The sequence below is a fragment of the Excalfactoria chinensis genome, chromosome 8 (genome assembly GCF_039878825.1).
Source record: "Excalfactoria chinensis isolate bCotChi1 chromosome 8, bCotChi1.hap2, whole genome shotgun sequence".
Taxonomy (NCBI): Eukaryota; Metazoa; Chordata; class Aves; order Galliformes; family Phasianidae; genus Excalfactoria; species Excalfactoria chinensis.
In genome coordinates, this window is record NC_092832.1 from 22,545,955 (window position 1) to 22,560,255 (window position 14,301).

Sequence of the window (14,301 nt, forward strand, 5' to 3'; positions counted from 1 at the left end):
TCACCTCACACCCTGGATGCTTTTATACACTCCAGTCGCGGTAGACCTGGGCACTTGGATATGACTGGTCAGACCGAGAGCTCAAGCAAACTGTGAGGCACGGGGACAAACACAACAGCAATAGGAAAGCTGACACAACAGCCTCCATTATCCTTTTGCCCCCACGCAAGCACCAGAGCGTCACGCCCTTCCCACACAGCCCTCCCTTGCACCTCGTCCTCTGCCTGCCGAGGCTCAACGGGAGCCCCATTGCGGACACTCACAAATTCAAGCTCCCTGTCCTCCTTCACGATCCCGCTCTGCTCACAAGGCCCCACCCGCCTGCAGCTGGCGCCTCACCACATAACACCAACCACAGGACACCACAGCACACCACACCGCAGCCGTCGGCGGTTCTCCCGCCCTCTCCCCGCCCCACCAGGCGCTGCGCGGTCCCGCTGCGCGCGCAAGCCCGTCCCCCGTCCCCGCCCCGCCCCCCGGGGCAGTGTGGCTGCTGGCCCCGCCCCCTCCCTGCGTGCCCCGCCCCCTTCCCTCCTGGCCGCCGCCGTGTCTCTCCCTGCTCCCCTCACCGCACGGGCGGTGCGCGCGGCGGTGCCGGTTCGGTGCTTAAGATGGCGTCCATCATGGAGGGCCCGCTGAGCAAATGGACCAATGTGATGAAGGGCTGGCAGTACCGCTGGTTCGTGCTGGACTACAACGCCGGGCTCCTCTCCTACTACACGGTGAGGGGCAGCGGCGGGCCGGGCGGGCGGGGAGCCGAGAGCCCGGCTGAGGCGCAGGGTGGGGGCGGGGAGGAGACGCGGGGCGGTGTGAGCGCTCGGGCGGCCAATGGGGAAGGAGGAGGCGGCGGGCGCGGCCAATGGGGAAGGAAGAGGCGGCGGGCGCGGCCAATGGGGTGGCGCTGCGGGGAGATTGATCGGTGGGGGCGAGCGGCGCTGTTATTGTTGGTGTCCGGCGCGGGGGCGGCGCTGGGGCGGGGCCGTTGGGCGGGAGCGGCCGTTGGCGCTGAGGGGCGTTCCGGCACGGCCTGTGGCGGCCCCCAAGCTGCCCTCCGGGGTGCTCCGGAACATCCATGGGATTGCCTCTTGTTCTGTGTTAACTGTGGACCCGCTTCTGACCTGCTGGCTCGGTCAGCTTCTTGCATTAAAGTGGCATTGTTACAGGTACTTCCACGTGTAAAACTGCTGCACCCTACATCTGAATTTCCATCTCTGTTAGGGCAAGGCTTAGCTCCACGAGTTTATAATTCAGCATTATCCACTTATAAAACCTAATTCAAAACTCCTGCTTTATCTGCATCTGGGGTACGGTGGAGAAATAAAGGTACCTTGATGGCTGTTTGTATGTTAGCTGCCTGAGGTGAATTGCTGAGTGAAGGTCCAAGGTGCAAAGTCTCCTTATGCTCAGCTGCAGAAATAGAAGCAGTCACTGATGACTGCTGGATGATAATTCTGCTTGCTGCAGCGACTTTCTGTCTGTGGTCTTCACCAGTTTAATGAATATCAGTTCTGAAATCTCATTACTTCCTGTGGTTAAATATCCCTCCATACACGTTGCACTTTAACTTAGCACATAGTCCGTCATTCTAATGACTTTTAGTTCTTTTAAACTTTTAGTTCTTAAAACGTTCTTTTTTTTAACCTACCTGCCCTAAAAGTTCTACTTGGGATTGGGAAGTTAAACCACATTCCCTGCTTTGTGCCACTGAGTCCTGCAGTTAAATGTTCCTACAGAATGCTTTCTGTATTGGTCTGCAAAGTACGTTGGTTTAGAATGGTAGTTTCAAAGACAGTGTTGAATAAGCAATAACAATGTTAGGAGTTTGGGAGCTTTGTGTAGGAAATGGCCATTCAGTGATTTTGCTTGTGTTTCTGTGTATGTCTGCTTGTATTTTGAAATAGAAGCTTACCTGTATGATCAGGTACATGCAGCTGAACACAGTTTGCTCTGAGCCAGTTTCAGCTTGAAGCAATACAGTCTTTGTGTGTAGGTGCAGCTGCATGATTTTGAGCCTGAAACCAGCCCTTCCTGATGTGTATAATGCATGGGTGGGGTATGCTGAGATTGTTTCCACTTGGCTGCATAGGTGTGCGCCTGGAAACGACTTGGCTGATAGGAGAGCTTACAGTTAACTCATCTACTTTTACCTTCTCGTCACCTCTTACCGGTTCCTTAGCCCATTTCAGTCCAAAAAGTTGTACAAGCAGGAGCTTTCCCCAGCAGGTGCAAGAGGCAGCTGGCCTTTGGCAGGGGAGCTGTGGAAAGCTGCAAGGCATTCATGTCTGATGCAGCTGAAGTTTTCACTAGAGAGGTACAAAAGAGTAGATCTGTTCCTAGGCGTGTCCTCACATGGCTGTATTTCATCTTGCGTAATAGCGTAAAATAGGCTGCAGAAGAGTCCATGTGGAATGAGTATCTAAGCAGCTGCTGTACAGCAGTACTGCATCTAAATTAGTATGCCTTTTCTTTTGCTAACTTGAGTAGTTATTAACCTAAATATGTTTTGAATGCACACATGAGGAACAAATGAACTCGATTACATTTACATTGCTGACATGATAAAAGGCTTCAGAGATCAAGGCAAAAGTTCTTACATCGTTTGCTCTTTTCTGCTTTCCTTTTCTGTAGTTTGCAGTTTGTGTTCATACATTTCTCATCAATTCTCATCCTCAGTGAGAGTTTATTTATGAGTGATATATTCCAGATAGTAAGGCCTGGACTCCCATTCAAGTATTGATCATCTCTATGTGGTTTTGCTTAGATAAATGATTTGTCCAGCAGCAGTAAATGGTCGTCGTTGTTTTGTTTTCATTTTAAGAAGAAACAAATATGAAATAAATGACTGTGTCCCATTTTGGATCAGTTTGGCCAATGGTTTGAGAGATTAACAGTGACATTCTTTGATTTGTGAATCCACTGTTTCTCTTAGAGGCACAGCAAATGCAAGGCTACTGAAGCACCACGCTTTATGCAGAATGTAGCAGGAGGCACAGACAATATTTAAAAGGAAAGCCTCCAAATAGATCATCTCTGTTGGCACAGGAGTTGTAAAGTTGTTCCTTAAGCTGGATTACAGCTGAAAAACTTTCTGCTGATTTGTTTTTTTCAGTTGAGTTCATTCTGTGGTTTTCTTTCTGCGTGTCAGTGTGAAAACATGTGTTGGCTTTGTACTGGCAGAGAATGTGAAGACAAAGAAATCGCTATGGAGGAAAAGGGAGGTGAAAGCAATTTGCTTTTTGTTGTGTTTTCGGATAGCAGTGCTGTCTTAAATGCACAGCCCTAGCTGTGATTGCCCATGGGAATCCAGAGAGCCCCTTGAGCTTGAAAGTCTGATTTAAAATTCACGTTTCATCTGTATTCTGTAAATATTTTAATTGTCTGAAAAGCTGAACTGGCGTAGCTGTGCAAACAGCACTAACAGCAAGGCTGGGACACAGGGAGGGCAGTTCGTTAAAGGAGTTAAAACTTTATAGCTATTTGAGGTATTGTTGGAACTGCTTCAGGCTTTACAGCTGCCTTGAGTAGAGACTGAGGGTTGAAAGAAAACTATACCCTGTATGACAGCGCCGTAGTGTACATTTTGGGAACCAAATTGGGTAGCCTCCAATGGATCTGTAGTTCTCCCACCAGTAAGTTCCTAAACAATAGGTTTAAATGCTTAGATAGTCTGTTGTTGCTGTTAGTTGTTCCATCGAAATACTTTTTAAAACACATGCTTAAATCATTTCAGGAGCAAAATCTGTATGAAAGCAGTTGGTAGGAGGATGCAGATGTGATGTTGCAACAGCATTTTTCCCCTTATGCTTTTAGAATTCTGCTGCTTGGCAACTTCAGTAGTCACTGTGCTGCCTTCAAGAACTGTCTGTGGAACGTATGATCCAGATGTTAAGGAGGAAAGCTCAGATTTTGCCACGGTTTCATGTATCTTTCTTTGATGGTAAACTGAAAACAAATCTCATTAACTTGATTTCAAATGATGCCTCTGAAGCTGGAGCCATGGCTCAGTGCCCCATATTAAGAGACTTTCGGTTGAATATATTTTCCTGCTTTTTCCAAATATGGTTTTTTAGTTAACAGCTGTGTGCAAAAAATGGAGGAAAACAAGAAAAAACATCTGCTTTTGTACAGAGATACCTTTTGAGGCCTCTGCTTTCCATTCTGAGCTGTTGTGATGAAGTTTCTGCAATAATTTGGTCTGTCACACGCACTGCAAACAGCTCTGAATCTAAGAAACAGACAAAGCTGTAAGCAAACTACATATAGTAAAAAGATAATCTTGAATTAACAGACGTGATACAAGTCTTACAGTGGCTGTTCCTCAGCACTAGGTTGAATTCTTTACCTAATTTCAACTATGTCTTTCAAAGGTCTTTATGTCCTAAATTTTTGACAGGATTATAATGTACATAATGGACTCCCTTATAACAAGCAAAATACATACCAAATATTTTTTCATCATATGTAATGCCTGTTTGGTAAGTTAGGATAGAGGTTTGGGGAAAGGAGAAGCTGGTATTTCCATCTGCTGGCCTTAGGTGTGTGCAAATCCTTCCTTGAAGGTTGGGAGATCAATCACCAATTTGTGGGTGATACATCAGTCTGTTGCCATAATTCTGTCTGCAATGTATCAGCACAGATGCTGGTATCATCAGAAGCGTGGTCTTTTAGAAATCTGTTTTTTCTCTTTCTCAGGTAGGTAGGGTTTCATGACTGGCACTGGATTTTCCTCCTGGGGAGTACATTCACTCATAGAATTGAGCAGTACTTATTTCTCGGAAACAGAGGTGATTTCTGTGTGACACCACACGACTTGCTTTCAGTAATGCTTCATTAATACTGTTCTCTTCAGAATTTAGACATTATGTCTGGTTTCAGTTCTCCCAAAACTTGATCATCACTTTGTGCTGCATGTCTGTGGCATTTCTCATCTGCTATAAATATATTGTGCCTGCTCAGATTTGTTTAGCAGCATCTGATGGGGTAATTTTATATTGGCACTCAGAACTGCATGTCACCTGCCCTCCCAGTGTCAGCCATGTCTGCTTTGCTGATGTGATAAGTGGAGCTGGGTGCTCATGCAGGTTCTGATCCAAGATGGGATGGTTTGGTGAAGCAGTAGTGTGCAAGTCACGTGCTAACTGTGGTTCTGAAGGTTCTGCTTACATACACCTCAAGTACTGAAACCAGTTCGGTACTAAAGTTTTCCAACTGATAGAAGGCAACTTTTCCTCTGTGTTCATTGTCATCTTCAGCTGCCTACTTGTTCCTTTTAAAAAGCAAACTGTAATTTGTGCATAATTTCTAGAAGTCATTTGTTGCAGCCTTTTCGTCAGTGCAAATTAATATATTCATGTGCACTGTCAGGCAAGAAATATGTTGGTTTAATATAACTGAGACTCTAAACACTTAGAAGTACAATGCTTTTTGGAAGTTTTTGCTTCTACTCAGTGTTCAGAAGTGGCTGCGCTTTTGGTTCCTGCTTTACAACCGCATCCACAAAAGTCAAAGCATTAGGCACAGCAGCTGCCTGTAGTTGGTTTTCATTTCAGAGCACACAGTGAGATGAGTTGAGATCTCAAGCAACTTTGGGGTGTCTTTGCCACTGTTCCTGTACATTCTACCTGACCCAGAATGGTTAAAGGGATTAAAGATACTGTAGCACTCTGTAAGCACCGCCAACCCCAGCTGTTGTTGCTGTTAGATGTTGCTGCTGCCTCTGTGCTTGGTGAGGCCCTCCTTTGAGAGGGGTGAGCTGGAGGAATGGTCTGAGAGCTGCGTGTTGGGGTTTTTGTTTTGTCACATCTTATTTTGGCTTGAATAATGAGTATTGCCTTAGCATTTGGCAAGAACAATAGCTATTATACAAGTGGTCCTGTACGTGTAGTTAAACTGCAAAAAACAGTGTTTATAAATAGACCTTGTTTCACATCCCTTCTCCCTAGAGGGAAATAAATGACATGAATGATGTTATTGCTCATCTGTCTACTTACCTTAGAGATTTTTTTGGCAGCGTTGAGTCAAGAACATACCTGTACAAGAGCCTGTGCCTGAGAGGTCTTGGAGGCAGACAACAGTGGGATTTAATATTGAAATCTTAATCTTCCCATGCAAGAGCTGAAACACAGATGAAATAGTTCTAAAGATGTGAAGGGGGATTGAAGACTTTGGGGAGGGCTGAGTTGGGATCTTAATTTTGTTTCAGTTTTGTTTTTAAATAGAGCCAGGCAATACTTTAATTTCTTGAAGAAGATGTAGGTTGCATGAAATGCCGTACATTAGGTCGGTCCTGTACTTGATCAGACTTCACTGTATGAATGTCAAAAAGAAACTGATGAAGGATAGATTGTTTTTCTTGCAGATCTGTACACTCCCCATGCAGTAACACCATATATCTTTGTTTTTATGAATTTATATTTGAGCTTCAGCTGAGATGTACCTCTTGTTTCCCTCTTCTTGTAACCTATTCAGGTCTGTTATCATCAAAATTAGTTACACAGTATATGGAAATTTTATTGGAAATGCCAATTTAACTAGTTTTACAACTGATCACTGAAAACAGATAGCTCCTTGTTGAAAGTTATATATAATAAGAAAGGAAAATGTATTTTTTTTAACACCTATTCCTTGATGTCTTTCTGCTGTATGAGATTTTGTTCAGTGCAGTGGAACCATTCCTCAGAACAGCTATAGGATGCTTTATTTATTCAGGAATTCTTGATCAAGCATAGGGCGTGTTGAAAATCCGTGCCTAATGTTCTCCCTTACAGCCAAAAGGTCAAACTTCCAGCTTTAAGGATAGCTGTCCAAGTTTTACTTTTTGTAAAAACCTCTTGGGAGTAGAGAGGGGAACAAACATAGAACATCTACTGATGTATGTTTTAAAGTCCTCTTTTGCAGCAATGAGTAAGAGATGTCCTTCTGAGAGTGTGCAGCGTGATTAGTGAGGATAGCTGCATGCTTCAGTATGGATACTAGAATGATAGGTGCGTCGTTCCTTTAGAGTGAATTAGATTTGCTGCTTCATTGGAATCATGTGAGCCAATTAAAGCTGTGCCTGAAGATGGGGAAATGCTCTGCACACTGAACCTGTGATTTATCTTGTGAATCTCTTTGCAAACTAAGAACATTACGTGCTATAAAGTTTGAACTCAATTTCCACTCCATTAAAATGTGATTGATGTACAAGAAAAGTAAAGCCTTTTATAGCGCATTTTGTGGTTGATTGCTTATCAATCTGTGCAAAGAAAGGATTGTTAGGATTCTGCCCTCCATTGCACCAGGAATTGTGCACATCATCCTTGCTCTCAACTGCTTCCAGAACCTGACCAGGACCAAACCTGGTGGCACCAGGTGTGGTGTCTGCCTGCACTCCGCACTGCCAGCTGCTCGGGTTGTTTCTCTTTCCTTCTGCTCATCTGGAGGTGCATCCTCAGCATAGGTATTAATTTCTTGCTGAGCTCATGCCTGTATTTCTTCTGGGAGCCACTAGAGGGAGCAGTAAGCTCTCGGTCATGTTCTCCCATTTCAGGAGTGCACTCCGGGCAGCGAGCATAAAAAAGCCACGCATGTAAGTGAACTCTAGTGAATTGTGACAAAACCTTTCCTTCATTTGAAGTTCTGACTACTTGTGGGGCAAAAGAGGCGATAGCAGTGCCTTCTGCTAGGATATAAGCACTATGGAACAATGGAAGATGATGAAGAAACATTAGCTTGCTCCTTTCATCAACCAGTGACAGCTCAAAAGGAGTGCAGTCTCTAGAAACACTCTGGTCCCTCAGCTGCCAGCCCTTAAATGAGGGTGAGGAGGAGTGAACTCAGGCTTCCCTCCTTCCAGTCATTCAGGTGCATTGTGTGCACTCAAGCTCCCTGGATTGGCCATGCCTTCTCACCTGGTGCTCAGCCTGTTCAGTTCTGTTCAGGCTGTGGCATGGCGATTTCCATGTACTACTGTATTCTAAATTAACTTTAGTGAATAGGACTTGCTGTGACTGCTTTGTGATTTTGAGAGAAATAGCTGTAATATAGCTATAATGGAGCTATATCTCTCAAATGTGTGGAAGTTGAAAAGTGTTTTAATGCTATAAAGACTGATAGTTCTGGTTCCTGTCTTTTTTTTTCCCCCACTAAAATCAATCTGATTTTGTTGTCTAGTGGCATCAGTGAAAATAGAGCTGGTCATAGTCACAGCCAGTCACAGAAAGAAGTGTTCAGATACTGTTGGACAGAAGAAAATGTTTCAGAAGGTGACAGCAAGAGAACTTGTTCATGTGATTGCAGAGGTAGAAATGTTTCCATGACCTGAAAGAATGCAGTTTGAATATCGGGGTGGTAACAGGGAAGGGGCTGCATTGGGCCAGAATGCCCTTGTAGCTAAGGCTGCAGTGGCACACAGTACATCAAAGAAAAAAATGAAGGGGAAGTAACTGAAAAGCAGAAGATGTTTTGTGTCTGTAAGAAGGCAAAATATTTAGGACTCCCCATAATGTTTCCTTTTTCTCCTTTATCTTAAAGGGTTAGTGTGCGTGTTACTTGAACTTGCCAGTGTTGTTGCCCAGTAATATTGAAAATATTGGTGAAAAGTTGCTGACAAACTTGTATCAGTGGTAGGAATAACTGGAAGTTTAGAACAGTTCCAAGCTAGAAGCAGGTTGGATATCTATAAGTGGATGCCTCAGAGACACTAAGGAAGAGGTTTGGTAATTTACAGGTTTAGGTACTGGAAGTAGATGTAGGAATCCTGTTTTCTGATCTGGACTCTTATCACTTTTCTAACTCTTGGAATAAAAGCAGGATGTAATATCTAGGAAATAGTCAGAAACTTGTCTGAATATGACATTTATGTCTGTATAAAGGATGATAAATACACGAAACTTTCTGACGGAAACATTATTTGATTTGTACAGTTCTGCCTGCACAGCTGGTTCTGCTATACTGACTCTTTCCTGAGGCCTGGAAAGGAGAAGGATGTAAATCAGTACTCTGCCAATTTCAATATTCCCTAATAAATGCCTTTCTTCACATCTTCCTACCTTCTGTAAAGGTGTGGACTGCATCTTCTAAGTATTTCTTCAAGATACCTACAGAACTTTTTTGAAGCATTATATTGTATTCTTGTGTCTGGAAGCAGTACTTCATGTTTTGGTGCTGCCCTCTCTTTTGTGTCATTTTGTAAATGAGATTGTTCAATCAGTCAATAGAACATTATACCAAACTGTTTTTTTTTTTCTGTTCTTAATTGTCTTGAACAACTTTCTCCTTGCAGTTCTTACTCAATTTGTTAATCCAGTGTCCTGTTTTTTATTTCTTTCAGTCAAAAGACAAAATGATGAGAGGATCACGCCGAGGATGTGTTAGACTCAGAGTGAGTATGATTTTCTTTGGTACTTAATGTCTCACTGTGGATAATATGGTCTAGGGGAGAGAGCTGCAAGGAGACTTTTGAGGTTTTGCTCTGTTGCTGACTCTGCAAAACACTGAGGTAGTGAAAGTATTTAAAGAAAGAAAACATTAGAGGTCAAGTGACATGCTAGGCTAATTGCATTCTCTTATTGGACTCAATGATCCTTATGGCTCCCTTCCAACTCAGGTTATTCTGTGGTGTTGTATAAAAGTATTATGTGCTTTATACATTGTCTAAAAAGCATCATAGGACAAAATACAATGGGTTAACAATAAAATGCTGCAATAAAGTTGCTTTTTGCAGTTCTCATTTCATGTGAATATAAATATATGTAGATATAAGTTCTACACCCACAGAAGTTATTGCAAAACTGTTTTCTTTCTGTACTTCTGGTATTCCTTTATTCTGTTCCACTGTCCTTCGTTCTGCCAGTTTGGATGCTGTAAGCCCACCACCTGCCTGTGCTTCATTCTGGGTACTTGTGTGGTAATGCTACACAGTCGTGCGCTTTCAGAAACTTCTCACACATGTGTCCTTTTGCTGTTTTTTCCCCATTTCTCAGAGAATCTCTGGCTCCAGAATGCTTTGTGAGGAGCTGATCTAAACAGGGTGAATAATTCAAAAGGATAATGGACATGAATGGGATCGTTTTGGGTCTTGAAGAGAAATATAGAGAAGGTGATCTGTGGCCTGATGAGTGTTGATCTGAGAATCTGATGAGTGTTGCAGCAGAACTCTGCCTTTTTTTGTTTTTTAATTGCAGTTATTCCTTCCTTCTGTTGCTAACACTTTGTGAAATTCTTGTGGGCCTAATAAAGGGGTCCCGACAACCTTAGTTGGACTCATACAGAGAATCCCTGTTCATCTGCATTTCAGATGATTTTATTGTACTTTTCCCTTTTTAGTGCATTGATATGATTATAGTTTCTTTAAGGATAATGTAAACCCCAACCCCTTTTTGCAACATTACATTCCTGAAGATTTGTAAGATTGTTTTTTGCATTGCGTAGAGAAATTTAGTCTCAAAAACCGCGTCTGCTTTAATAGTGTTGTGAGGCTGTCAATGTGGAGGTTGGCATCAGCCTGTCAGTTTAGGAAGTATTAAAAGTGAACAATCTGTTCAACATTGCATTATTCATTTTTACGTGCATTTAAGATAAAAGAATCCTTCTCTCTTTTCCCATCTGCCATGTTCCCATCCCAGATTACTCTTAGGAATTTTGCAAAGATTTGCTGACTCCTTTCTCTGAACGTGTGTGGGTTTATTTTGTGAGGGAGGAAGGGGTCTTTCTGCTTTTGTAACACAGCTCTTCTGGCAGATGACAATACCAGAACCTGAACAGATGGGCTACTGCAATGTGCAATTCTATCAAAGAGGTTTTCTGTTTAGAGTAATTGTTGATTTGTAGCTGTAGGTGTGAACATAAACAAACTTGTGATTTCTAAAGTACTTCCTTTTTTTTTTTTTTTTTTTTTTTTTTTTTTTTTTTTTTTTTTTTTTTTCCTGGAATGCATTTTTAAAAGCTTGTTCCTTGCCTTTTTTGTTTTGTTTTATACCTGTGCTTTGTAGTCTCTGAAGTTTCACCTTCAAATTCTGTTCTTTCTTTTATTGTCATGGTTTGTTTAGGAAGGTGTGTTCATAGAAGAATCTGTCATCTGTACTATGCTTAGGTCCTGCCTAAGCTTTCTTTAAGTAAAATGCTTTTGGCTGATCACTGGTACACTGCATGATTACCAGATAGTTCTCAAATACAAGACATTTACCCCAAAAGTAATGCATCCTATTCTATTGCATTGGCCCATTAATTTACCAGAGGCAGATGGTGGTGGTATGGCAGCAGAGGTTGAACCTTCTTACCAATATTCCATTATATTTTGTTGCCATGTGACAGATGGCAGCAGAGGGGTAGTCTGACAAAATGATGTCTGATATAGAAATGCGTATGAAGCAAAGATGTGTCATTGAATTCCTCCGTATGGAAAAAATGGCACTCATTGACATTTATCAATGCTTGCTGAATGTTTATTGAGACCAAACAGTGGATGTGAGCACAGTGAGGCGATGGGTGGTGCATTTCAGCAGTGGCAATGTTTATGAGCATGGCATGCAGGCTCTTGTTCATCACTGGCAGAAATGATGGTGGTGACTGTTGAAAAATAGTATTTAGTAGCTGAGAATTTGCTCTATCGAACAATGTTATTGTGCTCTTTGTTGTAGTTTCTGTGGAAATAAATGGGAGGCATTACTTTTGGAGTGAGCTGTGTGTAATGGCTCATGACCTGGTTGTGTGGTTGTTGTAATGTCGGGGTACCAGAAGTATTCAGAATTACCCTGGCTAGGCTGTGCTTCTGAGGTGCCTCTTTAGTGATTGCAGAGCTGGCCTTGAAAAATGTGCTTTTGGAGCATTTAAGTGGCGCACTTATGGCAGCGGAGGGGAGAATGTCTGGAGCTCTCCTTGCCTGCTGTATAGCCCTGATTTACACATGGTTGGTGCTGTTCTTAGATAGAATCTGTTCCTTGTCTCATCTGCCCTGTGGTACCTGCAGCCAGCACAGCAAAAGGTGTGGATACCATCAGCCAGACTTACAGGAGCTGTGAGGAATGTGTGCAAATGAAATTGACAGAGATCTCCTTCCACTAGATCTGTACCAAACAGGTTGTGATGTTTTGGCCAGCCCAGTGCTTACCCCTCCTTCTCTGTTGTTGACACTTGTTGGAGCTCACTCAGGGTGCTGGTGCTACTGTTGTTTGTGGTGTACTTGCACAGTAAGGACAAGAGGAACGCATTAAACGTGTTCACCTGCCAGGGATGTCTTCCTGATTTGTGGGAGGGGGGAAGGACAAAACAGGACATGATGCTGGATCTCCTGGAGCAGGAGGAAAGAAATTAAGGAAATCCTTTGGGATCTTTGAAATATCTTGAACTACATGTAATAATTTGTTTGGAGTTGAAAACGAGTCTTACAGAACCTCTGTCATTGTCTTTCTTCCCTGGCTGAAATTGTGCTATTTTTTATGTATTTTGGGGAGGGAAAGGGGTCAAGAATGCAGAAGTGGATGGATTTGGAAATAGCTGAGCACAGATTGCCTTCATCTAATCTTTACGTTCCCTTCTGAAATGTCACCACCAATTGGAAGACAAAACTAGCAGCCTTTGATGCATCCTATTGACTTATTGTTGGTATTTACTTAAGGACTGAGAATTAGATCATGCAGTGTACCAGTGACACAACATGATAGGACAAATGCATTTTGCTGGAATGATTTTTTTATAGACTGGGAGATGAAATTAGGTCAGGAGCCTCTTTTGTAGAGTAGCAGCAAATCAGTATTTTTTAGAGATGGAGAATATTTAAAAAGTATTGCTCCCCACTTTTAAAAATATAAGTTGAAATGTAGTAGAGAATAGTAGAATATTGTTTACTATAACGATGCTGTAGCATAAAGCCACCATTGCAAAGGTAAAAGATTTGCATTATCATCCAGCAAATCACTAAGTTCTACAAATATTGTTTTATCAAATTCTATATTCTATTAAAGAACTGATTTACAACCACTGATTAAATAGGGAATCTGCTCTTTACAGTATTCGGTGTGCTTACAGTTAGTCAAGGCTTTTTAAATTCCAGTGGTGTAGTGATAGAGTGTATGCTGCTGATGTCACTGCTTGCCTTATCAGGATTTTGTTCTTTGTTTCACAGGGAGCTGTGATTGGTATAGACGATGAGGACGACAGCACCTTCACAATAACTGTTGATCAGAAAACCTTCCATTTTCAGGGTGAGCTGACAGAAGAGACTGTTGTTTTTTTGTTTTTGTTTTTTTTCCTTGTAATAGATTCCACTTGTATTTGATGGATGATTTTAAATGTTTGGCAACAGAACAGCGTAAATGAGCACGCTGAGAACATTCTGGATCCAGGGGTGCTGCAGGTTAGGCAGGGATTTGCATCTGCAGTGGATACATACGTGCTAGAAAGAGACTGGTTCTGGCAGGATTTGGAGATTTAAAATACATAGAATAAATCTCTCACTGGGAGAAAGTAACGGGCTCCTGATTATGGGTTTCGCTTACTGAACATTTCTGATCTTCGTTATCAAGATACAGTAATGTGTTTCTATGGGAAGAGAATCAAGACTGGTCGGCAGGTTGCAATTTGTATCCAAACAGAACTTAATGCTCAATTATGAGGAGACTAGAGGCAACATTTGGTTTAAAGGTGGAGCTTTGCTTCAAGATTTACCAGCTTGCATTCATTTCATCTACATTTCTGTGTCTTGTCTGCCAGTCACCATTTCTCTGCTATTATCCTTTTATTCACATTTACTAACACCAATGCCATCTGCCACTGCTATGTTTCGTCATTGCATGCTATGGTTCACCGGTAGAAAGGGTAAGGTACTATTATCATTGTTTGTACTCCTTAAATGATTTTATCTGCAGCAGTAGAACAAAATAGCGTGATGATATTGTCTGGATAGCTTCTTTTTTCCTGATGTTAACATCCTATGGAAGTTTGATTAAAATAATTTTCAGCTGCTGTTTTTTAGTTCATTTGCTTTTCCTTTTATATGAATTAGCTGAAGAATTAAATTATTTTGCATAGAGCTGGAAACTAAATATCCAAGAGGCACATTAGCATGTAAGCAGTTATTAATTTTTATAAGCTGGAATGGTTCTGTAGCATATATTGTACTATACGTATTTTTTAAATCAGTGATTTGGAAATGAAAATTATCATTAATCCTGTTGTGTTTGTGTGAATATTTCTGATGATAAACATTTATTGTACATCATGTTGTTGCTGGAATCTGTATTCTTTGTGCTACAGTTCTTTCTAAATGCTGCTGCTGTACACTGGCTTTAAGCCTCATAAGCATACCTTCATAATGCTGAGCTA

General features: G+C 42.0%; 1 protein-coding gene across 6 annotated transcripts in view; it reads left to right on the plus strand.

Annotated features, from left to right (window-relative positions):
• Window positions 1–520: 520 nt before the first annotated feature.
• Window positions 521–14,301, plus strand: part of OSBPL9 (oxysterol binding protein like 9) — a 50,750-nt gene continuing 36,969 nt past the window's right edge. For 2 of the 6 annotated variants that reach the window (XM_072343576.1, XM_072343577.1), the window contains exons 1-3: window positions 521–722; window positions 9,311–9,361; window positions 13,103–13,181. In XM_072343576.1, coding sequence (XP_072199677.1) covers window positions 612–722; window positions 9,311–9,361; window positions 13,103–13,181 — 241 coding nt within the window. In that variant the 5' untranslated portion in view covers window positions 521–611. Of the gene's footprint in view, window positions 723–9,310; window positions 9,362–13,102; window positions 13,621–14,301 lie in introns of those variants that run through there. The other 4 variants (XM_072343582.1, XM_072343579.1, XM_072343583.1 and 1 more) reach the window with 4 other exon arrangements.